This window comes from Nannospalax galili, unplaced genomic scaffold, assembly GCF_000622305.1.
Source record: "Nannospalax galili isolate Female #2095 unplaced genomic scaffold, S.galili_v1.0 scaffold83, whole genome shotgun sequence".
Lineage (NCBI taxonomy): Eukaryota > Metazoa > Chordata > Mammalia > Rodentia > Spalacidae > Nannospalax > Nannospalax galili.
The window spans coordinates 5,241,382-5,262,534 of record NW_008352659.1 but is presented as its reverse complement, the minus strand read 5'-3'; the positions used below and the strand labels follow the sequence as shown (position 1 = coordinate 5,262,534).

General features: G+C 43.8%; 1 protein-coding gene across 3 annotated transcripts in view; it reads left to right on the top strand.

Moving 5' to 3' along the window:
- The window catches only part of Lrmda (leucine rich melanocyte differentiation associated), a 1,173,619-nt gene that overhangs the window by 490,490 nt on the left and 661,976 nt on the right, over positions 1–21,153 (top strand). Inside the window, exon 1 of one of the 3 annotated variants that reach the window (XM_029554463.1) lies at positions 5,432–5,484. The exons of the other annotated variants lie outside the window; for them this stretch is intronic. Coding sequence (XP_029410323.1) covers positions 5,471–5,484 — 14 coding nt within the window. The 5' untranslated portion in view covers positions 5,432–5,470. Of the gene's footprint in view, positions 1–5,431; positions 5,485–21,153 lie in introns of those variants that run through there. 3 annotated transcript variants of the gene reach the window in all.

The window sequence follows — 21,153 nt, the reverse complement described above, 5'->3', positions numbered from 1 at the left end:
ACACACACACACACACACACACACACACACACACACACACAGAGTTATATATATGGTTGACAGAGGCAAAGTCCTGCTGGGGAGGAACTGAGGTGAGGCATATGCTGCTGATCTGGCATATATGAACAGGTAAATGTATCTCTCACCTGTAGAATGTCCTTTCTCATGGAAGAGGCAGGATATACTTGAAGATGTCAACAACAGAAGTGTTCCTGGGTTAATGTGAGAGCAGAAGTGTCAGAGCTTTCAGGCCATGCAGGGATTGCGAACCTCCAACACATTAGAATTCCCTGGGGATCCCTTGAAAACTATGCCAAACCCCAACCCAGACCTGTTGGACATCTCTGTGTTGAAAAAATAATCTCTGGATGATTGAGACATGCTGAAATCTAAGAACCACTGGCCGCTTTGGAAGCTTGAGGTTCTATACTTCTCCTGACCAAGAGGAGACCTTGGACAGTTGCATAACCTCTGCATCCCACTTTTGTCCTCTGTATGTTGAGGATGATGCATTCCTAACCCTAACCGGGGTATTGTGAAGGTTGGGTTGAGGTACAGAATGTAGATGTAAAAGACTGAAGAGATGGCTCAGCCACTAAAGTGCTTGCTGCTAAACATGAAGACCAGAGTTCAGTTCACTGGCATCCACTTAAAAAGCTAGAGGCAGCAGCAGACACCTGTAATCCCAGTGCTGGGGGACTTGCTGGCCAGCTTGTCTAGCCAAATCAGTGAGTTCCAGGTTCAGTTCATTTCTAGAAAAATAAAGTGAAGCTCTGGCTTACACACACACACACACACACACACACACACACACACACACAGAGAGAGAGAGAGAGAGAGAGAGAGAAAGTACCTGTAAAGTACAAGATCAAATGCAGAGTCTATCAATACCAGCTAGTATTATTATGATTCCCATTATAACAAAAATACATAGGCAGTGCAGAGGAATAAATGAGCTGGCTATTTTGGACAGAATACTTTGGCCATTAGTAGGTACAACACCGACTCAGGGACTGCTAAGATTCCAAATCTGTCTCCACCTGCTAGCTGTGTGATTTAAGCTCTCATTTAGAAATAAGGAAAACTATATTGCCTACTTTGTGGGCTTGTGGGCCCAGTGTCTCCTTAGCTGAATCCCATTTATGTACCTCGTAAATTGTCCCAGCTGCTCCCTCCCAAAGACTCACTGAGTGAAGTGGTCATGAGGCTGGGCTCTCATATGTAGGTGACATTTTCTGGAAAGAGGCTAGCTCATTGACTTCAGGGACCATGCTGGGCTATGACTTTCCTTTGCTAATCTCCTCCCTGAATATTTATCCAGACCTACACCACTGAGGCATGGACTCTGCTTCTCTAGAGAGTAAACAATGCTAAATTTGGGAACATGCCTTGTAAGTGTGAGAATATTTGTAGTCTAGAGGCAAATCTTAGGTTGCTTTGCTTATGCTTTTTTTTTTTTTGGTTGTAAAGTTGAATAAAAGGCACTTAGTCCAAAACTCTAAAAAATTGCTACTGGGCAAAGTAATTTTGTGTCAGGCTTCTGCTCAGGGCAGATTTACACTGGTTATAAATCTCTGAAATTAAGGTTTTACCATAGAAAAGCTGAAATGTGTTCAACATTAGCAGACACCCAGGCCTGCTCTGAACCAGTGGCCATTCTCCTGCCATGTGGAAGAATACTTAGCCGTGCATTGGGGGTAATAAGTTTTAATATAACTCAGAATGGGGAATGGTTCTCCAGTGAGGAACAGGATTTTCTATCAATAGTTCTTTCCCTAGAACCAACAGTTAAGTTAAAGAGTTTGACTTAATGGCAGTGTTAATTAGGCCTTCTTGCTTATCGCTCTCTAATCAGGATCATAGTCTAGGATCAGCAGCCTTGCAGAAGTTGGGGACAACACACCAAGACTTGTTCCTATGATGTTTGAGGAGGGTGAGGATAGGAGATTAGGTGTCCTTTATAATTTCCAAGTTGACCAAGAGGCTGGATAAGGCCTTCTAGGGTTAATACATTTCTTCCTTGTTTTTATCAAACACGAGTTTTAAGATGTGCTAGAGATTTAAGTAACTACAGATTGTATAATGAGTCCTTTTGTTTTAAGGCTGGAGAAACTGAGATTGAAGTGATTGAGATATTTTTCAGTGGTTACATAGGTCACTTGGGACAGAATAAAAGACCTTCTAAGGCTAGACCATCTGTTTCAGATCAAAATGACCTATTGTCAAGCATTCATGTTTAAGGAAAAACAAGATCCCTCTTTGATGGATGTTCACATACTAGATATACTAGTTTTTCTATAATATTTCTTTCCATCAAATGTTTGCTACTTTAACTCAGTCCATGTGTAGCCCAATAAACATTCTTGGTTGCAAGTAAATAAAATGCTTCTTGCTGGGCTGAGGGTATAGTTCAGTAGTAGAGTGCTTACCTAATGTATGTGATGGCCTGGGTTTAATTTCCAGTACCACCACCAAACAAACAAAAAAATCCCCACCAAAACATATACATATATAGAGAGAGAGAGAGAGAGAGAGAGAGAGAGAGAAAGTTGCTTCTTGCTCTCATAAAGCAAACCAACTAATAGCCCCAGAGCCTGTAAGTAGACATTAGAGGTTGCTGTAACTGACTTGAGATTGAAGAGGCTGGTAAGGGGAAGGGAAGCTACCAAACAGCCCAGAAGTCACCCACAAGACAACTTCCTGGAAGCAGGAACCTCGGCTGTAGTAGGAATGCCTTTTTTCCAGCTCTCTGACTTGTCTCCCTTGTTACTAATGTCACGTCAGATGGGAAACTTCAAAGAACTGGGCTGAGGAACTTGCCAATGCTTTGAGTGCTAAGGAGAGGGTACATTGGGTGCTTTGACTTCTCTTGGGCCTTGGGGATAGACATGCTACTATAAGACCAAATATTGTGAGGCAATGCCACAACCAAGAAAAACATTAGCCCAGATATAAGAAATGTCTAGGATAGAAGGGTTTGTGGGTCTTTCGGAAGTCTGGCCACACTCCATGGGAATATATACTCCAATTAAAAGAATTACTTAGAAATAACTTGAGGATGCAATTACCTTCTAGGCTTGGCCTCTTCACATTTTTATCTTAAATAGGTGTCTTTTGGTCCAGCCCTTTAACTTTGAAAAGTAAGCATTGTGGTAGAAATTTTCCAAATACCTTTGGAAATGTTGACATTTCAGAAATGCTAAAATCACCCATCCATGTGATTTTTAACACGGGTATTATGTTTCTGAGAACATACTAGATGGCTGGCCTTGTGCTGGGCATTAGTTACACAGAGGTAAACACCATGTCATGCCCTCCTACAGCTTGGCCTTTTGTGTGATTCAGATCCAGAATGCTCTAACTTCTCACTTGCAGTAAAATATTCCAGTGCAGAGAGGATATTGAGAAAGGTATGATTTGTGGTTGTAGATCAATATTTCAAGAGTTCCAACCCTCAAAACAAAAAAGCAAAATGGTGCTTGCTTTTCTAGAAGAGATGCTTCTACCAAATCGGATTCAGAATCTTCAGGGTTGGTCAAGCCTTGAAGAAGGCGATCACCCAGGAGAGGAGACAGATTTTGGAATGAGCCCATGAAATACATTAAGTTTTGAACAGTTATGCCTAGCGTTGTATGTAAAGACAGCAATGACTCTGGACTGAGGAGATGGCTCATTTGGTAAACTGCTTACCACATAAACATGGAGACTTGAGTTCAACCCCCAGAACCCATGTAAAAAAGTCAGGTGTGGTATGTGATACATGCTTAAAATCCCAGTCATGGGGAGGGTAGAGACAGGTAGGTTCCTTGGGCTCACTGGTCAGTCATCCTAGGTAAATTGAGGATCCTCAGGCCAGTGAGAGACCTTGTCTCAGAAAGCAGGATGGTTGGCACCTGAGTAATGGCACCTAGAGGTTGACCATTCAGTTCCATATGCATGTTCTCACACAAACATGTACACACACAGGTGCACACAGATGCTCCTATCAATGCGCTAGTGTTAGAAAGGATCCCCTGGATCCCATCTTAATGGTAGAGGCACCAATACAACCCATCCTTTTTGTTCACCTGTGCAATTGATCCCCTTACAATTATTGAGTGATTGCTTCATGTCAGGTCATAACTCAGTCCCTTGGGTCTAGCAGCTAAGACCATCCACTTAACCAGAGATGGCCAGCGGCTGCAACCTCCTGGATTTAGTGGTGGAACAGGTAAGAGATAAACGAAACATCCATCCATCCACAGTTTAGTACATGGTCCAACTTCAGTTTTCAATTTCTCTAAAGCAGTCATTCTGTGAGGACAGAGTTCAGAAAAATCGTCTTGGGCTTCATCTTCCCCTCCAATTCACTCCATTCCAGGGCAGGAATGTTCTTCGGGGAGCACTTTGCAAATCCACATCAGACCCAGAAGAAAAATGCTTCTTGACAGACCCCTCTGTCTTCATTTACATGCATGTTTGTGGATGATGTTATTTACATTGGTGAGGCAGAACAGTAGTTCTCTGGCTTTGATGTGTGTGAGCCTGGGAGATTAGAGCCAGGGCTCTTCCTTTGAGAAAACAAATACTTTTGTGTTGATTTCAATGAGATATAAATCATAGCCAGGAAGTTTACAGTTGAGTAAGAATGATATAATTACTGATTGTATACCAAAAGGGGACATATTTATGAAACGATTTGCAAACACTTTTAATCCCTTCGTGTATTTTGAATAACTAATTGCTATGTCATCGTGGCATATTTGTACCATGAGAGAGTTAAGTCTGTCAAACGTTTCCCTCTGAAAACCTTGTTTTAAGGGATTTCTAACTGGGTCATAAAACTGTGCTCCAAGTTGGGGCTGACTTGGTGGCTGTCTGTGCCGGGAACACTTGGTTTGAATGGTGCCAGTCAGAGTTAAATTACAGCCTGGGAAAAAGGAAACAAATTTTTGAAAAGGGAGGTGTTTATGGTTCCCGGCTCTCCTAAGTACTTACTTCTTGAGGATCAAAATAGCCTCTTTAAAATAAATGTAGGCCATTAGTCCACAACTGAGGAAGCCCCTTTGAAGCTGGGCTGAAAGGAAGGAGCAAGGACTTGAGAAAGAAGAGACTGGCTTGGGCCCTTTGGGCCCTGAGTGAACAGGGTACCTCTCTCATACTGTGCCTGCCATCCCAGTGGCTCATGTACACATGTGGGCCTAAACTCACAGTGGGCATTTCTGTCAGGCCGGAAGGACTGTACAAATGCTCATTTCATCTTTCTGAATCTTTGTGTGTTGTGTGTGTGTGTGTGTCCGTGTGTGTGTGTCTGTCTGTGTGGCTGTTAGAGGAGAACATTGGACATTAGTTCTGGCCTTCCACCTTGTTTGACACAGTGTCTCACTGCTGTTTTGTTTGCCAGGAAAGCTGATCCACAAGCCTCCTGGGGTTCTCCTGTCTCCACTTCCTGTCTCACCATAGGAATGTGGGGATTACATATCTGCCTACCATGCTTGGCTTTATGTGAGTAATGGGGATCTCAACTCAGGTCCTCATGCTTGCTCAGTAAGTACTTTACCCACTGAACCATCTCCCCGGTATCTGATCCTGGATCTTAATGGGGATTTGTGTTTCTTGGAATATATCTTCTTCCCTGGAGAGGGGAGAGGGCTCCAGCATGAGCTGCTGACTGTGCAGAATCACCTTGAACCCTAGCAGTCTGGGAACATCCACTGTCTTCAGCACCTATTGGCATCCTGGATCCTTCAACCTCAGTTCAGACTTCCTGTCTCTTTGGATTTTACTCATGCCTTAATGATACTTTTCTCTCTCTCTCTCTCTCTCTCTCTCTCTCTCTCTCTCTCTCTCAAGCTAATTGCATCAGTTTCTCAAAAAGGCATCACTTTAAACAATCCATCCTGACTGTGAAAACAAATCCATGCTTGACTTATTTATTTCCCCACCCGAGTCTAAATGAGGATGAAGTCATTCAGGATAAGCAGACATGTGTGTGTCTTTGTCACATCTTTTATCATCACGACCGCTTTCCCAAAGAATACAACTTGTGACAAATGCGAACATTAATTACAGTTAACAAAGAAATGTCAAGTGAATGTTCATTGGGGGAAACAACACACACACACACGCACACACACACACACACACACACACACACCCCAATCAATGAGATTACATCCTGCACCAAGCTTCGAGTTAAAGTGCAAAAGTCAGAAATCAAATACCATCAGTTATCAAATTATGTTAATGATTCTAATGAAAGCTTCTGGTAGTTTACTGGGGAATGTGTTACTGTAATAGTAACTAATAGAACAAGAGAAGCTGATTGCCATGAATTAATTAGAACTGACTGCTGGAGTTTCCTTTTTATTTATTTATTTAAGTATAGACCATCTGTTTTAGAACCCTGGGTTTATACGTGGGATCCCTCTTCCCTAAGTCATCAACCTGCTGAAGAATGGGAATGCCATTGTGTTTTCTCAGATCACAGGTGTCTCTCACAAGCCTCTGGATTTGGACCTAAACTGATAGCCAGTAAACTCAAGTAGGTAGTGAAAGCAGAGATCCATACACAGGCCCAACCTTGATGTTGGTGGGATTCCGGGCTAGAGTCCCAGTGAGACTCCTTGCCTAAGGCTTCCTTTCCTCATATTGCTGGCCTGAACTTGAAGTGCTGTTGGACTCTTGACTCATTATCCCATAGCCGTGGAGGATTAGGGTGGGGCCATCTGCGGCACTTGTCTAAAGTAGAGAGTCTGGTTACCTGAATCTCAGAGCCTGTTCTTTGCTTTTAAGCATTTAAGCATGTCCATCTAGAATAGTCCTTCGCTGAAGTTGGCTTCTGTTTTTGATGGCTTAGTCCCACCTTCCTTGTTCAACATTTATGGGCACTTACTGTGCCAAGCTCCAGAAAAGCAGAAAAGAAATAAGTTAAGGCCTCTGCCTTCAAGGATCTTGCAGGTTTTTCAAATTTGTAGTTTGCTAATGAAGACCACACAGAGATCTTTTCAGAGTTCCTGTTCACACCGTGCTTTCCTTCCATCCTATCATAGCGACAAGGGGTCAGAGATTCTGTAGGGGAAAATGGGGAGTACAAACCCAGGGCTTGGAGGTTAGCTTCTCAGGTCTGCTCATAGCTGCATGAAACTTCCATGCTCCTGCTGGCTGGTCAGAGAAATGTATCCACTGAATCCAGAGCAAACAGACTAAATGGAAAGTCAGGCAAAGGGCATGGTCCTAGGGTGAAAAGGCCTGGCCCAAGAGGGTCTCCCCGTGAAGTTTCTCCCTAGAATATGAAGTGTGTTAAAATCAACACATCTTGGGCAAGCTGTGTCATAGCGCCCTCTTAGTCTTCCGGAAGCCCTGGGTTCAAGCCATAGCACTGCATAAACCAGGTGGAGTGACACACACTTGTATTTCTAGCACTTGAGAGGTGGAAGCAGGAGAATCAGAGGTTCAGGGTCATCCTCAGCTACATTGTCTGAGCTTGGCCAGCTTGGACTATATGAACCCCTAACTCAAAAAAGGAAAAAAAAAATGCATCTTATTCCCATACTGAAATTCTTCTCTTTCTAAGTCACTAAGGGCTTATCCTAAAACTTTCAACATAAACGGGAGGTTTTGGTCCTCATGGAGAGGATTTTAATAGAACCTTGCTCCTAGTAAACAAATTCTGCCATGTGGGTAGCTGAGTACCAGACCAGCCTTGCAGTTCTGGCTCCCGGGTGTTAGGAAGCCCATCAGACTATGTTGAATTTCCTTCGCTGGCTAAATTGGTACATTAGGACAAAAACGATTTCCACATTTGCATAGTTGATTTCATTACTATTGCCATTATTGATGCCCAGTTCTTCTGAAAGAAAGGAGCCATAAAAGCAAATAAAATCACTTTGCGATTCTATTATTGGATAAATTACCACATTATTGCCTGCGTTTTAGGGCTAAAGCCATTCCCCACATTTGCATAGTTTATTTCATTATCATTATTAATAACAACAACAATAATAATGATGATGACTAGGATCCTTGAATGAAAGAAACGAAAGATGCCCAAGCCTGGAGAAGTCTTTATGGACTCCCTGCCTTAGCCAGGAGTCTTTTTATCTGCTACAGAATTACAGCTACTTCTGTAGCCAGCCCAGAGCATATCCTACATTAAAGCAACTTGAAATTTGTGAAGCTACAGGTCTGCTGGGAATTAGTGACTAGTTACAGATTTAGGTTGCAAGGTCCTTATTCAGCCAAGGGACAAATAAGATTGGGTCCCTTGGGGAGGCAAAGTAGACTACCCGGCCTCAGCTTCCACATAATGAGGATAGGCTCATGGTACCTTCCTTGCATTATGACAGAGAACAATGGGTTGGTCAATGTAAAGTTATTCTGAGGATTTTCAAGCAATCCATTGTAGAGATAAATTTTACTCTGTGATATCTGTGAGTACCTGACAGAGGGTGGGATGGCTCTATACGGGACACAGGGACCTGGATTAGTCTGTCTTTTTGGCAAGGGGACTTTTCTTCTTCTTTTTTTTTTTTTTTGGCCTTTTTTGAGACAGGGTCTCCCTGTAACCCCAGCTGTCCTGGAACTCACTATGTAGACCAGGCTGGCCTTGAACTCACAGAGATCCGCCTGCCTCTGTCTCCTGAGTGCTGGGATTAACGGCGTGCGCCACCACGCCTGGTGGAATTTTCTTTTTTAAAACAAGCTGTCACAGAGATCCGCCTGCCTCTGTCTCCTGAGTGCTGGGATTAATGGCGTGCGCCACCACGCCTGGTGGAATTTTCTTTTTTAAAACAAGCTGCTTATTTCTTTATTTTTATGTGCATCCCTACATGAGTTTAATGTGTACCACATGTGTGCAGGAGCCTGTGGAGACCAGAAGAGGGTGTTAGAGTCCCTGGAATTGGAGTTATAGGTGAGCTGCCCTGTGGGTGCTGGGAACCAAACACAGATCCTCTGCAAGAGCAGCAAGTGCTCCTAGCCACTGCGCCACCTCTCCAGACCCTGGGAAAATTTTCCAAAATGTCTTCCTTAGATTTCAAAGATGTCCTCTAAGATCAGCCGGGAGACCCATGCTTGTTTGCAGTTGCCAGTGTTGGTATTTACAAATAGCTCACTTTGGATAAACATTCCTAGCGTTCAGGCTGTTACAGCAGGACTCCTTCTTACTCAGCAGTTTCCATTGTCCATCTCTCCTTCATGGTGGAGCTCTGCAATCTTTCTGTCCATTAATTCTGAAGTCCAACAGTGCCACGTATGTCCACTGGTGGCCGTTTGTGCTCTACCAGAGAATTCTCCCCTGGTTTTGTTTTTATTATTTTATTTTATTTCTGCTGCACCAGGGGCTCCAAAAAAATGAATGTGTCAGTAAAGGATTTGACAGTGTGTTACGACAGTCATCAATCCACCGAGCCCTGTAGCCATAAATAAGCTTCATACGCTGCCACACTAAAGAGGACAGTTTTTCTTCTCCAGGACATTGAAAATGTCACAGCGAGGGAATTGTTTGTCCCCGTCTCCACAGCAACGCCACCAGCACTTATCATTAACTTTCACACCAAGATTTTAATCAGCGCTCTTTGCGGCCTGAGACCAAGTCAACATCAGCCCAAATTTTCAAAGCCGTTATTCTAATTATGACGAGAAGGCTATAGATTGATGAGCTGAGTTTTCTGGAAGGACTGGTGGCAGTTAATTCTTGTGACCTGCGTGGCTAGGGGAGTCTCTCTTAGAGATGGAGACTTGAAAGTTCGATTATTAGTGACAGCTTGTAAGTGAGAGGAGCCTTATCTCTCCAGAGGGTGTTGATAACTTGAGACAGGGTTTAACTAGGAAGTAGTGAGATGGTGGAAGGCGGGGAGACAGGGGGAGAGAGGGGCGAGGAAAGTGCACACACTGTCTGCAGCCACAGAGCATAATGAGGAATGCGGACAGGCACGGTTTCACAAGCTGTAAATTCTGGTAGCCTTCAGTTGTAAATTCTGGCGGAGGCTGTTTCACTGGGCTATCTGATAATGTGTGAAAATATTTGTCCCTTTGCTTCATAGGCAGGGACAAGCACTATTTTCCAGAAAAATGCAATAGACTTCCTGACTCTCTCCTGCCTCTTTTCGGTTTCTGTTGGTAAAGGGACCTTGAGAAGAAAATGAAAATTTGCAAGTCAAATGACGTGGGAACTCATTTTTATTAGAAAGACTCTTCTCAGTTCCCCTAGCTTTGTCCCTCCCGTGCCCTCTCTACATTCTGGCTCAGTTCTAGGGCCTTCTTTTGCCATACAGGGGATATTAAGAATGGCCTACCAAGTCCCTCCTGTTCCTGCCTTCCTTAATCCAGCTGATGAGAATGACGTGGGAACTCATTTTTATTAGAAAGACTCTTCTCAGTTCCCCTAGCTGTGTCCCTCCCATGCCCTCTCTACATTCTGGCTCAGTTCTAGGGCCTTCTTTTGCCATACAAGGGGATATTAAGAATGGCCTACCAAGTCCCTTCTGTTCCTGCCTTCCTTAATCCAGCTGATGAGGTCTTTTGGCATGGCTGTGCGTAGTGTCTCTTCTGTGGCCTTGGCTCTGCTCTTAGAGGTGGCTCTTTGGCTCTCTCAAGGCCTCAGACATCCTGAGCTATTCATGTGTTACTTGAGGGCAGGCATGGTGGCTTGGTCACCCCGGGGCACATCATTGTGATTTCCCTAAGTCTAAGATTTCTCTGATCTTGTCACACACTCCCCAGCCTCTTCCTAAGGGGGAAGGAGTGCGGCAGGGTTAGAAAAGCCTCATTCTGGATGCTCTCAGGCCTGGACTCTCGGCTCCTCCATTTTCTCATCTTTCAAATGGTGATAATAATATCTGTCTCACCTCCTTCACTTATCAAATAGGAAAATAGGAATTATGTTGCTTGTATGTCCTATGAATGTTGCCTTTTAAAAACACAGCATTTGCTTAAGCATCTCCAAATGTGTTAGCTTGTCTTTTCCCCCAGAACTGGAAAATAATGATGCTATTATAGTTGATAGTGTTTTCTTCCTCAAATTATTTTTGCACATTTAAAATAAGCACAATTATCTCCATTAGCTTCTTCCCCCTCCTCCCCGCCAGACACCCAGGCACAGAGAGGTGAGGCATCTTGCTTGTGGTCACACAGGCAATTAGAGGCCTAAGTAGGTATAGAAGTCTGTGTGCCCAGCATGCAACAGACTGGATCACACCGCTTACCATATTAATAGGCTGGGATTAAGGACAAAAGCAAACCCAATTAGTTTCTGTTGCAACTCTTTTACAATCTGGTCTTGTTTCCCCGTGTGTGTTTATATGGATGTTTTAATAGCACCGTCTGCCTTTTATGCTGAGGTTGCTCGAGGTATGTTTATAATGGTGGCATAATTATAATAATAAAATACAAATCCTTCCATGGAGCACACTCATTACCGGCCGGCCAGGTAAAACAAACAGGCCTGGCAGTAACTCTTGAGCAAGTCAGTTTGTTTCCAAGGTGCTGCCTCTTTGAAATGTAAGCTGCCTTGCTTTCCTAACCCAGAGGCTCAGTGCTGCACAGAGCTAGAGCTGGGGTTGCAAGGTTGATGCCTGGGCAGGTCTGCAGAGCTCAGAGGTGCCCTTTTAATTCAGCCTTTTCTAGGAGAGAGAGAAGAAGAGGTGCAACCATGCTCCCTGCTTTTCTGTGTCCAGAAGCTCTTTGCTTGCATGTGTAAGTAGGTGCCTTGGTATTCCAACTCCTGGACACAGGACTTTATAATGTATACAAAAGGGGAGATTATTGTTATGAACGAAGCCGTAGGAGAATGTGTGTGTTTTTAAAATGCCTGTCTGTCCTTGTTAATTAGAAGTGCACATATTGGGAAATTAACTATGAAATACTAAAAATGATAAATTATTCCTTATTTGAAAGTATAAATTAAAGGTTTAGTGTATATAAAATTTGTCATGTTTAATTGCAAGTTCAATTAAAATTCAGGGTAATGATGATTTATACAAGTTTCTGTGTAATTTGATATTCATTAGCTTAGCCAGACACATGCTGATATTAGCTCGTTAATTATGTTTCCTTTTGTTGAAGGCAGCCTTGTGAAAGCAATCTGCTCAAAGTTTTCTAAACTCATTCTGCTAAATGAATATTTGGCAGCTGTTCATGTTATTGAGATGGTCACCGTGGCTTCATTTCACTCCTAGGCCACATCAATCATACCTTCCCTGTGACAAACAAGGGGTTCTCGTTACAAACCCATTTATGAAGGTTATGGCTGACATGAAAGACTGATTGCCTGGTACTGTGCCGTTACTGTAGTTACTTTACAGCAGTGTGGGCATGGAGCTGTTGCTGAGATCCATACCTCCCACCTGGTCAGAAGTTTACAGGAAAGGCAGGATCACTGCAGGGGCGTGAGTTCCCTTCCAAGGTTCAAACTTGGCAAGGAGAACTTGGGTTTCAGAAGAAGGCCCCCAGGGAGCAGGGGCTGGGTATCCCATGGTCTTCCCCGAGCTTGCAAAGCAGTTTCATAGGTGTGAGCCCAGAGGTACTGGGGCGAGGGGGGATGCGGGGTTCGGAGTCCCTTATCTACCTGCTGACTCTGAGCAGTAGAGTTGAGCCTGACTCCTGGGGAGGGGAAAGGGGAGACAAAGTTTAAGTGATGAGGATGTTTCTAGAAGCATAGCACCCATTGGGGCCATGAATCAGAGGAATCACCGTCTGACTAAGAAAATAATAATGGAGCAGACCTGATCTCAGGGAATGACCACTGTGTGGGAAGGGAACTATGTAAGGGAAAGTAGTACAGTGTGTGCTGGAAAAGATGCTCAGAGAAGACAATCTGTATCAGTTACTTTTCTGTCATGATAAAACACCATGACCAAGGTAACTCATAGAAGGAAGAGTTCATTTAGCTTATGGTTCCAGAGGGATAAGCATCCATCCTGGGGAGGAGGCATGGCAGCAGAGGTGGCCAGAGCAGGAAACAGAGAGCTCACATCAAGCACATACAGGAAGCCGAGAAAGCAACTTGCAAGTGGGCAAGGCTATGAACTTTCAAAAGCCACCCCAGTGATATGATTCCTCAAGCATGACTGCATCTCCTAAAGGTTCCATAACACCACCCCCACTCCAAACAGTACTACCAACTAACCAAGTGTTCAAATACAGGGGATACTTCTCATTCCAACTACCATATAACCCAAAGGGGGATTTTGTGTATGTGTGTCTCCTGAAATGCTTAATGAGATAGCAAATTTACACTTTTATATTATTAGAACTTTTTCTTCATAGTGAAATTGTATAGAGGGTCTTCTGAGCCATGAACCAGAAATAAAAATGGACTTTAGTAGCTGTAGGTTTATGAAGGCTTCCTTTGAGTCTGCTCCCCCTGAAGCCTCTTCTTATCATGACCCTGGGTGCTCAGAACTACCCTTTGAATTTAGGGAGGACATTCAAGCCAAAAATAATGGGCCTTTTGCTAATTATAGCCACCCCCTTTCATGGTGCTAGGGACTGAATTAGGAACTCATGTGTTCTAGCAAGTGCTTGAACATGAGCTATACCCCTAGCTTTCCTTTCCTCTTCTCTTTTTTTTTTCCCCTAATTTTTATTTTATTTTTAAATGAGCTTACAAAGTACCCCGTTTCACTGTGGCATTTTCTTACATACCTGATTTTGATGAACTGTCCCTCTCCTCATTTCCAGCTCCCTGTCCCCCATCTCTACTTAAACGCTTCCAACATTCCTTGTTACCGTTTTACTTTACTGTCGTGTGTGTGTGTGTGTGTGTGTGTGTGTGTGTGTGTGCGCGCGCGCGTGCGTGCGTGCTCTGTTACCCTCCCCACCTCTCTCCCTAAAGCCTCTTTGTTCCCCCTCGTGGGCCTCATTCTGGTTTCTTGACCTCTACACACACTCACACCCACATAAAGACATACATACAAAAATTCGAAGTTAGGATCCACATATGTGGTGCTGTCTTTCTGAGCCCAGATTACTTCACTTAATTTATCGTTCTCTAGTTCAGTCCGTTTTCTTACAAATTTCATAATCTCACTTTTCTTCACAGCTGAACAAAATGCCATTGTGTATATGTACCACATGTTCCTTATCCACTCATCTGTTGATGGACATCTAGACAGATTCCATTTTCTTGGTGTTGTGAGTAGAGCATCAATAAACACAGATGTACAAGTCTTTGGTGGTTTCTTTGGAGACGGTCTCACTATGTAGCCTTGACTAGCCTGGAACTTGCTATGTAGATCAGGCTGGCCTGGAACTTGCGGTGATGCTCATACCTCTGCCACCTGAATGCTGGGCTTATAGGTATGCATTATCATGACTAGTTCTTATATTTTATATGTAGATTGTGATACACAGTGGCTCTTTTTTATACAACATTTATCAGTAACGAGTGAGAGTTTGGCTGGTAGTAGATGGATAGTTTATTCCAGATTTCCTTTTCTCTTTCTTTCATTCGTTCATTTTTTTTTTTTTAAAGAATTACTAAGTACTTAGCTTTGGGCAAATATCCTGTCCTCTTTTTGCCCCAGTCTCTTATGTAAAATAGAGATAATAGGATTAATAGGAGTAGCTCTCTCCTAGGACCATTTTGAATAAAAATTAAACAACTTAATATACATAGGAGGCTGTAGCAAGTATGTCCCATGACAGGGGCTCAGCAGCACTGACTGTCTCCCACCTGTGTGTCAAGAATGCAACACTGCACTGTGGAACTTCTGAACTATCATAGGATAAGCAAAGGATGAAGAAAGTCTTTAGCACGCCAGGAATGCTGACTGAGCGACAGGGCTGAAACTGTGATTGATCATTTGAGATTTTCTTTCTGCTTCAGACACTAGTCAAACTCTGGATATTTTTCTGACATTTAGGAGGAGTGGCAACTTTGAGATATGTGTTCAGAGAAATATATCAAATCCAGGAAAGTCTAAGTATTTTTAATTGTTGTGTATAATTCAGTCTCAGTCCGTTATAGACCTCAACAATATAAGCGAGAACTTTCTATGTTTTTAATTTCACCACCTTCTGTCTTTTTAATGCTTTTTGTCAGTGTGGAAAGCCCTCTGGTGGTCGAAATAATTCCTATGTGGCTCTTTCAGATGAGTGCAATAAAGTCAAGTTCTTGTGAAAGAGCTAGGTTCAAATCCTTTATCTTCTTCGCTGGTTTCTTGTTCTGGTCAAAACTATAAACAGCACATCTTCCATCAAAGCGATGTTTCTGGAGCATTTTACTTTAACAGTGCCTTGGGGCAAAACAGCATTTGTGTAGTTTCCTTATCCACATGAAAGTACCTTGTGATATTCACATTAAATGCCGTGTCACCCTAGGAGTGAGTAACCCCTAGCTCTGACTCCATGTGGCGTTAAGGGGGAGGGACGTGAAGGTTATCCTCCTGTTTCCTACAAGGGAACATTGGGGCTCAGAGAAAAGTGGTTTGTTCAAGATGTTGTGAGCAGGGAACAGAGCCACGAGGAGGAGCCCAGTCTCTGCACTTGAAGCTTATTGTAGAGTCATACCCATAAATCCTCAGTCTCCCCATCAGGTCCTGGGGAAGCCAGGTCTCAATAAACAACCATGGGGTACTTCTCCTCAGGCAACTTTCCACCCATACACTGTTGGTTTGTCTTGGTCCCTTGTTTGGAGCAAGATGGCAAGCAAGTCTTCACTGTTCTAGTTCAGGATGGAGACTCAGTTGGCTATGGGGACAGATTCGGCATGCATAGTCACCCCAGTTCCATTGTCACCATCCAGCAGCACTTCTTGGAAAGGATGTGCTGGCCTCAGCGACTTGTCATAAAGATGAATGACTGATGAGTGACCTATGTCTGGTGTCCTAGGGCGGATACCTCAATGATGCAGAACATCTGGTCTGCTCTGAAATTGGCCAGAAAACCTGGCTTTGTCCCTCCCCTGCCTGATGCTATTGCTCAGGCTTATATTAGTTTTCTTTGTCTGAGACTTTGGCTGTAACTGGGATAGACTGGGCACTTAGACTATTTCTTGGCACAACTTTTAATTGATATGATGATCAGGAGGCTTGGGGGATAGAATGAGGTAACTCTTCAGTTACCCCCGGAGATTCTCATCTCCCTTCCTAGATATAGCAGCACTGTCTGGGAGACACAGAATCAGAGGCTATAGAAAGCTGGAAATTCAGGGAATGATCTAGAATCTCAGAGCATTCCTGGGTTCTTCCTCTGGACATAGATACATTTTTCTCAAGAGATGATTTAACCTCTTTCCTGTAGTTGTTGCTAAACTTCACAAGGGCTGGGGTTGGTCTGTAATGTGTGTACGAGTTAGCATGTACAAACTAGACAGAATAGCAAATAAAGTGGGAGTTAAGTTCATGTGGCTTGTTCTTAGAAGGTGGGGGATTAAGTTAAATCACTCAGCCTTCTTCAGTTAGCATGTATGATTTGAGTTCTCACCTTTAGGCTATCCGTTATGCCAGACAGAAAAGAAAAAGGTAGACCCCACCTTCAAAGAGTTTAGAAATGGTTTCCCTTTGTATTTGCTGTGTGTCTGTGACAGCCCAGATTCCTGCTGGGTGCTTGAGGCTGAGTAAGTGTGGGTAGGTTGCGGTGGAAGCTGGGGTAACAGGCAGTCCCTGAAGCCTTACCCTTTCCCACACACGACCCATAGCTTCTTGCGTGGAGCACACCAGGTTAGAAATGTCGCTCCAGAGGAGCCTTCCACGTGCAGCATCTGCAGCAGCTGTGGGCCATCTCCCTGGTTTCTGTCATGGCGCTCACTTACATGCAGTTTTTTCTGCCTCCCGTGGTTCCCAGCTTCAGGGAGTTCCATGCTCCCTCACGCATCATCGTTTGCTATCTGCCCTCCCTCACTCCTCACCCATCCTTTCTCTTGAATATTTATTTCATCCACAATTAAGGCACCTTTCATGGTCCACCAATTCCCCTGGCAGAAGGCTGCTTCTGATGAATGCTGAGGGGTGGTGAGGTGAACAGGTGAGGGGGATCTTTTCTACATAGAAGGATCAGAAGGCTACTTGGAAGAGGGTGTGTCTGAACTAGGATTTAGGCATGGGTAGGACTTAGGTTAGGAAGCTGCGGCTGGGAGGGGCCTCCCTGGGGAGGGGAGAGCCTTTTCAAAGATCTGGGAAGTAGAAGATTCCTAAGACATAGTTGAACAGTCTGAGTATCTGGTTCTGGCTTGGCTCCATAGGGGTAAGATTGTGACTGGAAGGGCAGGCCAATGTGGGACAGTGAACACATGGGACACAGGGATGGATCTGTTTGTCAAAGATTTGAATGTGATGCTGTGGTATGTAGATTTTGCAGCATGTGTATCTTAGCAGCGGCCTAGTATGTGTCTTATTTTAGCTTGCAGAGGCAAGAATCACAAATATGAGAAACAGAAATTCGTCGGAGGCTGTAGTGTGGCCTCTGATTGCTGGAGAATTTCAAACCAAGGACAAAGGAATGTTCAGAGAAGTCAGGGTAGGATCAGGAAAGAGCAAAGGATGAGTTGAACGTAGGGAGTGAACAGACTGTAGGTAAAGGAAGGTTGAAATGGGATCTCAGACAGCACACACAAGGGTTCAGGAGCAGGAAGCATCTAACAGATCCCCTGGAACTGGAGTTATGGACAGCTGTTAGCTGCCATGTGGGTTCTGGGAATCAAACCCAGATCCTCTGCAAAAACAACTAGTGCTCTTAGCCACTGAGCCATCTCTCTAGCCCCTAAAAGTTGTTTTTTAAAATAACTCATCATTGTAAATACAAATATATTAATACTATGTATGAAAACACGTTATTCATTCTAAAGTTAATTGGTTTTCCTTCTTTATTTACTTCCTAATTTGTGTGAGTGTGTGTGCGCGTGCATGCATGCATGCGTGTGTGTGTGTGTGTGTGTGTGTGTGTGTGTACATGCCTATGAAAGCACTTGGAAGTCAGCTGCGGATGCTGCATGTCCTGCTCTGTCACCCTCTGGCTTCTTCCCTTGTGACATGGTCTCTCACTGGACCAAGAGCTGGGCTGTCAGCCATCAATTCCTTATGGTGCCCTGTCTCCTCATAACACTGGGGTTATAAGCACATGTAGCAATACTTGCATTTTTTTTATGTGGGTGCTGGGGATTTGAACTCAGGTCCTTATGCTCGTGCAGCAAGCACTCTTACCTGCTGAACCATCTCCCCAGTCCTCCTGACTGTAAAAGAAATGAGAACATTTCGGGGAATCCACTGAAGTTTCAGTGACTGTAGATGGTGTGTCCCTGTACCTGATAGAGACTCGAAGCAAGATGAGGAGTCTCATCTTTCCAGCTTTCAGCTTGAGCTATCGGAGTTCAGTGCAGGGAAGAAATGGCAGGGTTTGCCTGCCTGGCCTCGAGCAACAGAGGGACCAGCAGTGCAGTGTGGGAGTCCAATGTATATCCAGATGCTGCATCAGGATGGCCCCTAGCAAAGAGCTCATTCATTGGCTTGGGCTTTTTGTCTGTCCAGAGGGAAGCAGGCTTCCATTTGCTCGCTTTCCCTGGTGGATCCCTTGGAGATGGGCCGTCCTCCTCCTGAAGTCCTGTGCCTTCTCGCAGACAGCGAACACCTCTCCTCTTTGGGCTCCATCCCCTCCCTGTGCACTGCCACTGACAGCCCTTGTCATCTGGAAGCATCCTCCTGTCTCTCTCTGTTTCTTTAGACGTGCTCACAGGGATGAAGAGGCTTTGGCAAAGAAGGGATATCATCAGAGAAAAGCCTGTGAAAAGACAGCGGTGGTGAGAAAACTGCCCGAGGAGTTTTCTTTCCTTTTTTTTCTTTCTTTTTCTCTCTCTCCTTCTTTTCAAAAATAGTCAAAACACATGCAACACATACTTGTAAAAGGATCAGAAAAGCAGAGAAAATTGCAGCTGGAAATTGTTTCCTCCCCGTGATAGGGCTGCCCCTGAACTTGCAGCTGTTGCAGAAGCTAGTTTATAATAACGGGTATTTGTGGCTCCTAATGGTGTGCTGTGTTTCTCTCCAAGTTTAAAACTAACTTGTGACTTCATTATCCCATGAGCTCGGAACCCAGAGATGCAGCTTTTCCATCTCTGTGGTTTACGTTTTAAGGAAGTACTTCTGCAGTCATGTAAATATGTGTGTGTGTGTGTGTGTGTGAGAGAGAGAGAGAGAGAGAGAGCGCACAAGGATATATTTTGTGTCTATGTATGTGTACATGTTCATGTTGGTATACATGCAGGGATATGCAGGGTACATGCATGTGTGTACATGTGTATGTACATGCCAAAGGTCAACACTGGGCATTTTCCTCTCACTCTCCACATTGTTTTTTGAGGTAGGGTCTCTCGCTGAACCTAGAGCTCATCCATTCAACTAGACTGGGTGGTTAATGAGCTCTAGGGATCCACCTGTGCCTACCTACCCATCACTGGGATTACAGGTGCATGCCACCTGGCTTTTACATAGATTCTGGGGATCCAACCTCAGGTCCTCTTGCTTATAGAGTAAGCACTTTGTTGACTTGGTCATTGTCCCAGCACCAGGAGGGACATATTTCAAGAAAAGTGTTCCTAGTTATTTCTCCTAAATTAAGAGGCGTACTTGGAGAGGTGAATGCTCTCTCTTAGTAGCAGAACTCACTTTCCCAATAAAAGAGAAGATTTATTAGTTTCCTTTCCTAGACTCCAAATTATCATTAGCATGTCCAGGTTAAGATGCTACCTCTAAGTCAGCAGAGCAAAGAGTTATCTGTGTTCCCATGGTTTATACTAGGGAAGACAAGTAGTCAAGTGATGTGTGTGTCACTGGAATGCTGGATAAAGAAAAGGCAATAAACTTGTACAGTGAAATATTACTCAGCCATGAAAGGAAGGAAACCCTATCACTTGTGTGAAGGTGAATGGAGCAAGAGACTATGTTAGGAGAAAGGATCCAGGCATAGAAAACAGACACATGTTCCCATTATATAGAGAAGCTAAGAAAATGTTTTGTCATATAACATAGCGGTCATTAGAGGCAAGGAAGGGAGAGGGGACCTTGAGAGAACTGAAGCCTAGGCACCAAAACATAGTAGAGGGAGAGGAAGAAGTTTAGTGCTCTACAGTACAGGCAACTATAGTTTATAACATTTTATCATGTTTTCAAAAATATTTTATTATTTTGATTTGATGTGTCTGAGTGTACTGCCTCCGTGTATGTAAGCACACCTGTGTCCTGTAATGCCGACAGAAGTCAGAAGAGGGTGTCAGGTTCCTTGGAACTAGAGTTAAGGATAGCTGTTAGTCATCATGTGGGCACTGGGACTTGAACCCTGGTCCTCTGCAAGAGCAGCCAGTGCTCTTAACCACTGAGCCATCTCTCCAGCCCCCTCTATCATCATATGTTTTAACACGAGCTAGAAGAGAGACATGCAAAGATTTTTTAATACAAAGAAGCATTGGACATTTAGGAGCTGGAAAGGCTATTTCCCCTGACTTGATCATTATATATTGTATACAAATATCAGACTATCACAGTGCAGCCACATATGTGTATAATTCTAATGTCAATTAAGAGTCTGAAATGACACATATCATCTGAAATGCAGGCCCCATAGTGGACTGACCTCTCTTGTGCTCTTTTCAAACGATCTTTTCTTTGTAAACTGGGTTGATTCCTAAGTGTGATATGGCTCCTTAATTACAGATTGCTTTCTTAGTGGGTGAGAAGTGTGCTAATTAATGATTTTAAGTGTCATTTTGATGTATCAGTAGACAGGTGTTGTTTGAGAGATAGACGATAACATTACCTCTTGTAGCTGTGACCCATTGCTATGCTCACAGTCCCCACAGTATGATTTAAAGAAGACTTAAGTCCTGAGAAAATTAGCAAACACCCCCCTCCCCTGCACACAGTGGCCCATTTAAAATCAGTATGATTTAAAGAAGACTTAAGTCCTGAGAAAATTAGCAAACACCCCCCCTCCCCTGCACACAGTGGCCAGCAAGTTGTTATCCTCTGACGTGCCTAGGCTCAGGTAGTGTGTCACTAGCTGCTACGAATATCACAACTCTGTATTATAATTTCAGAGACATTTCAGGCTGACAGAAATCTTCGTTCTCATGTCTAGGTTGTTTCCTTTAACTGTTTGGAGAGTGAGTCCAAGATCACTCTGATGTGCTTCCTGGGTTGTGCTGGAATGTAGCCACCCAGGGCCAAGTTCATGGATATCACA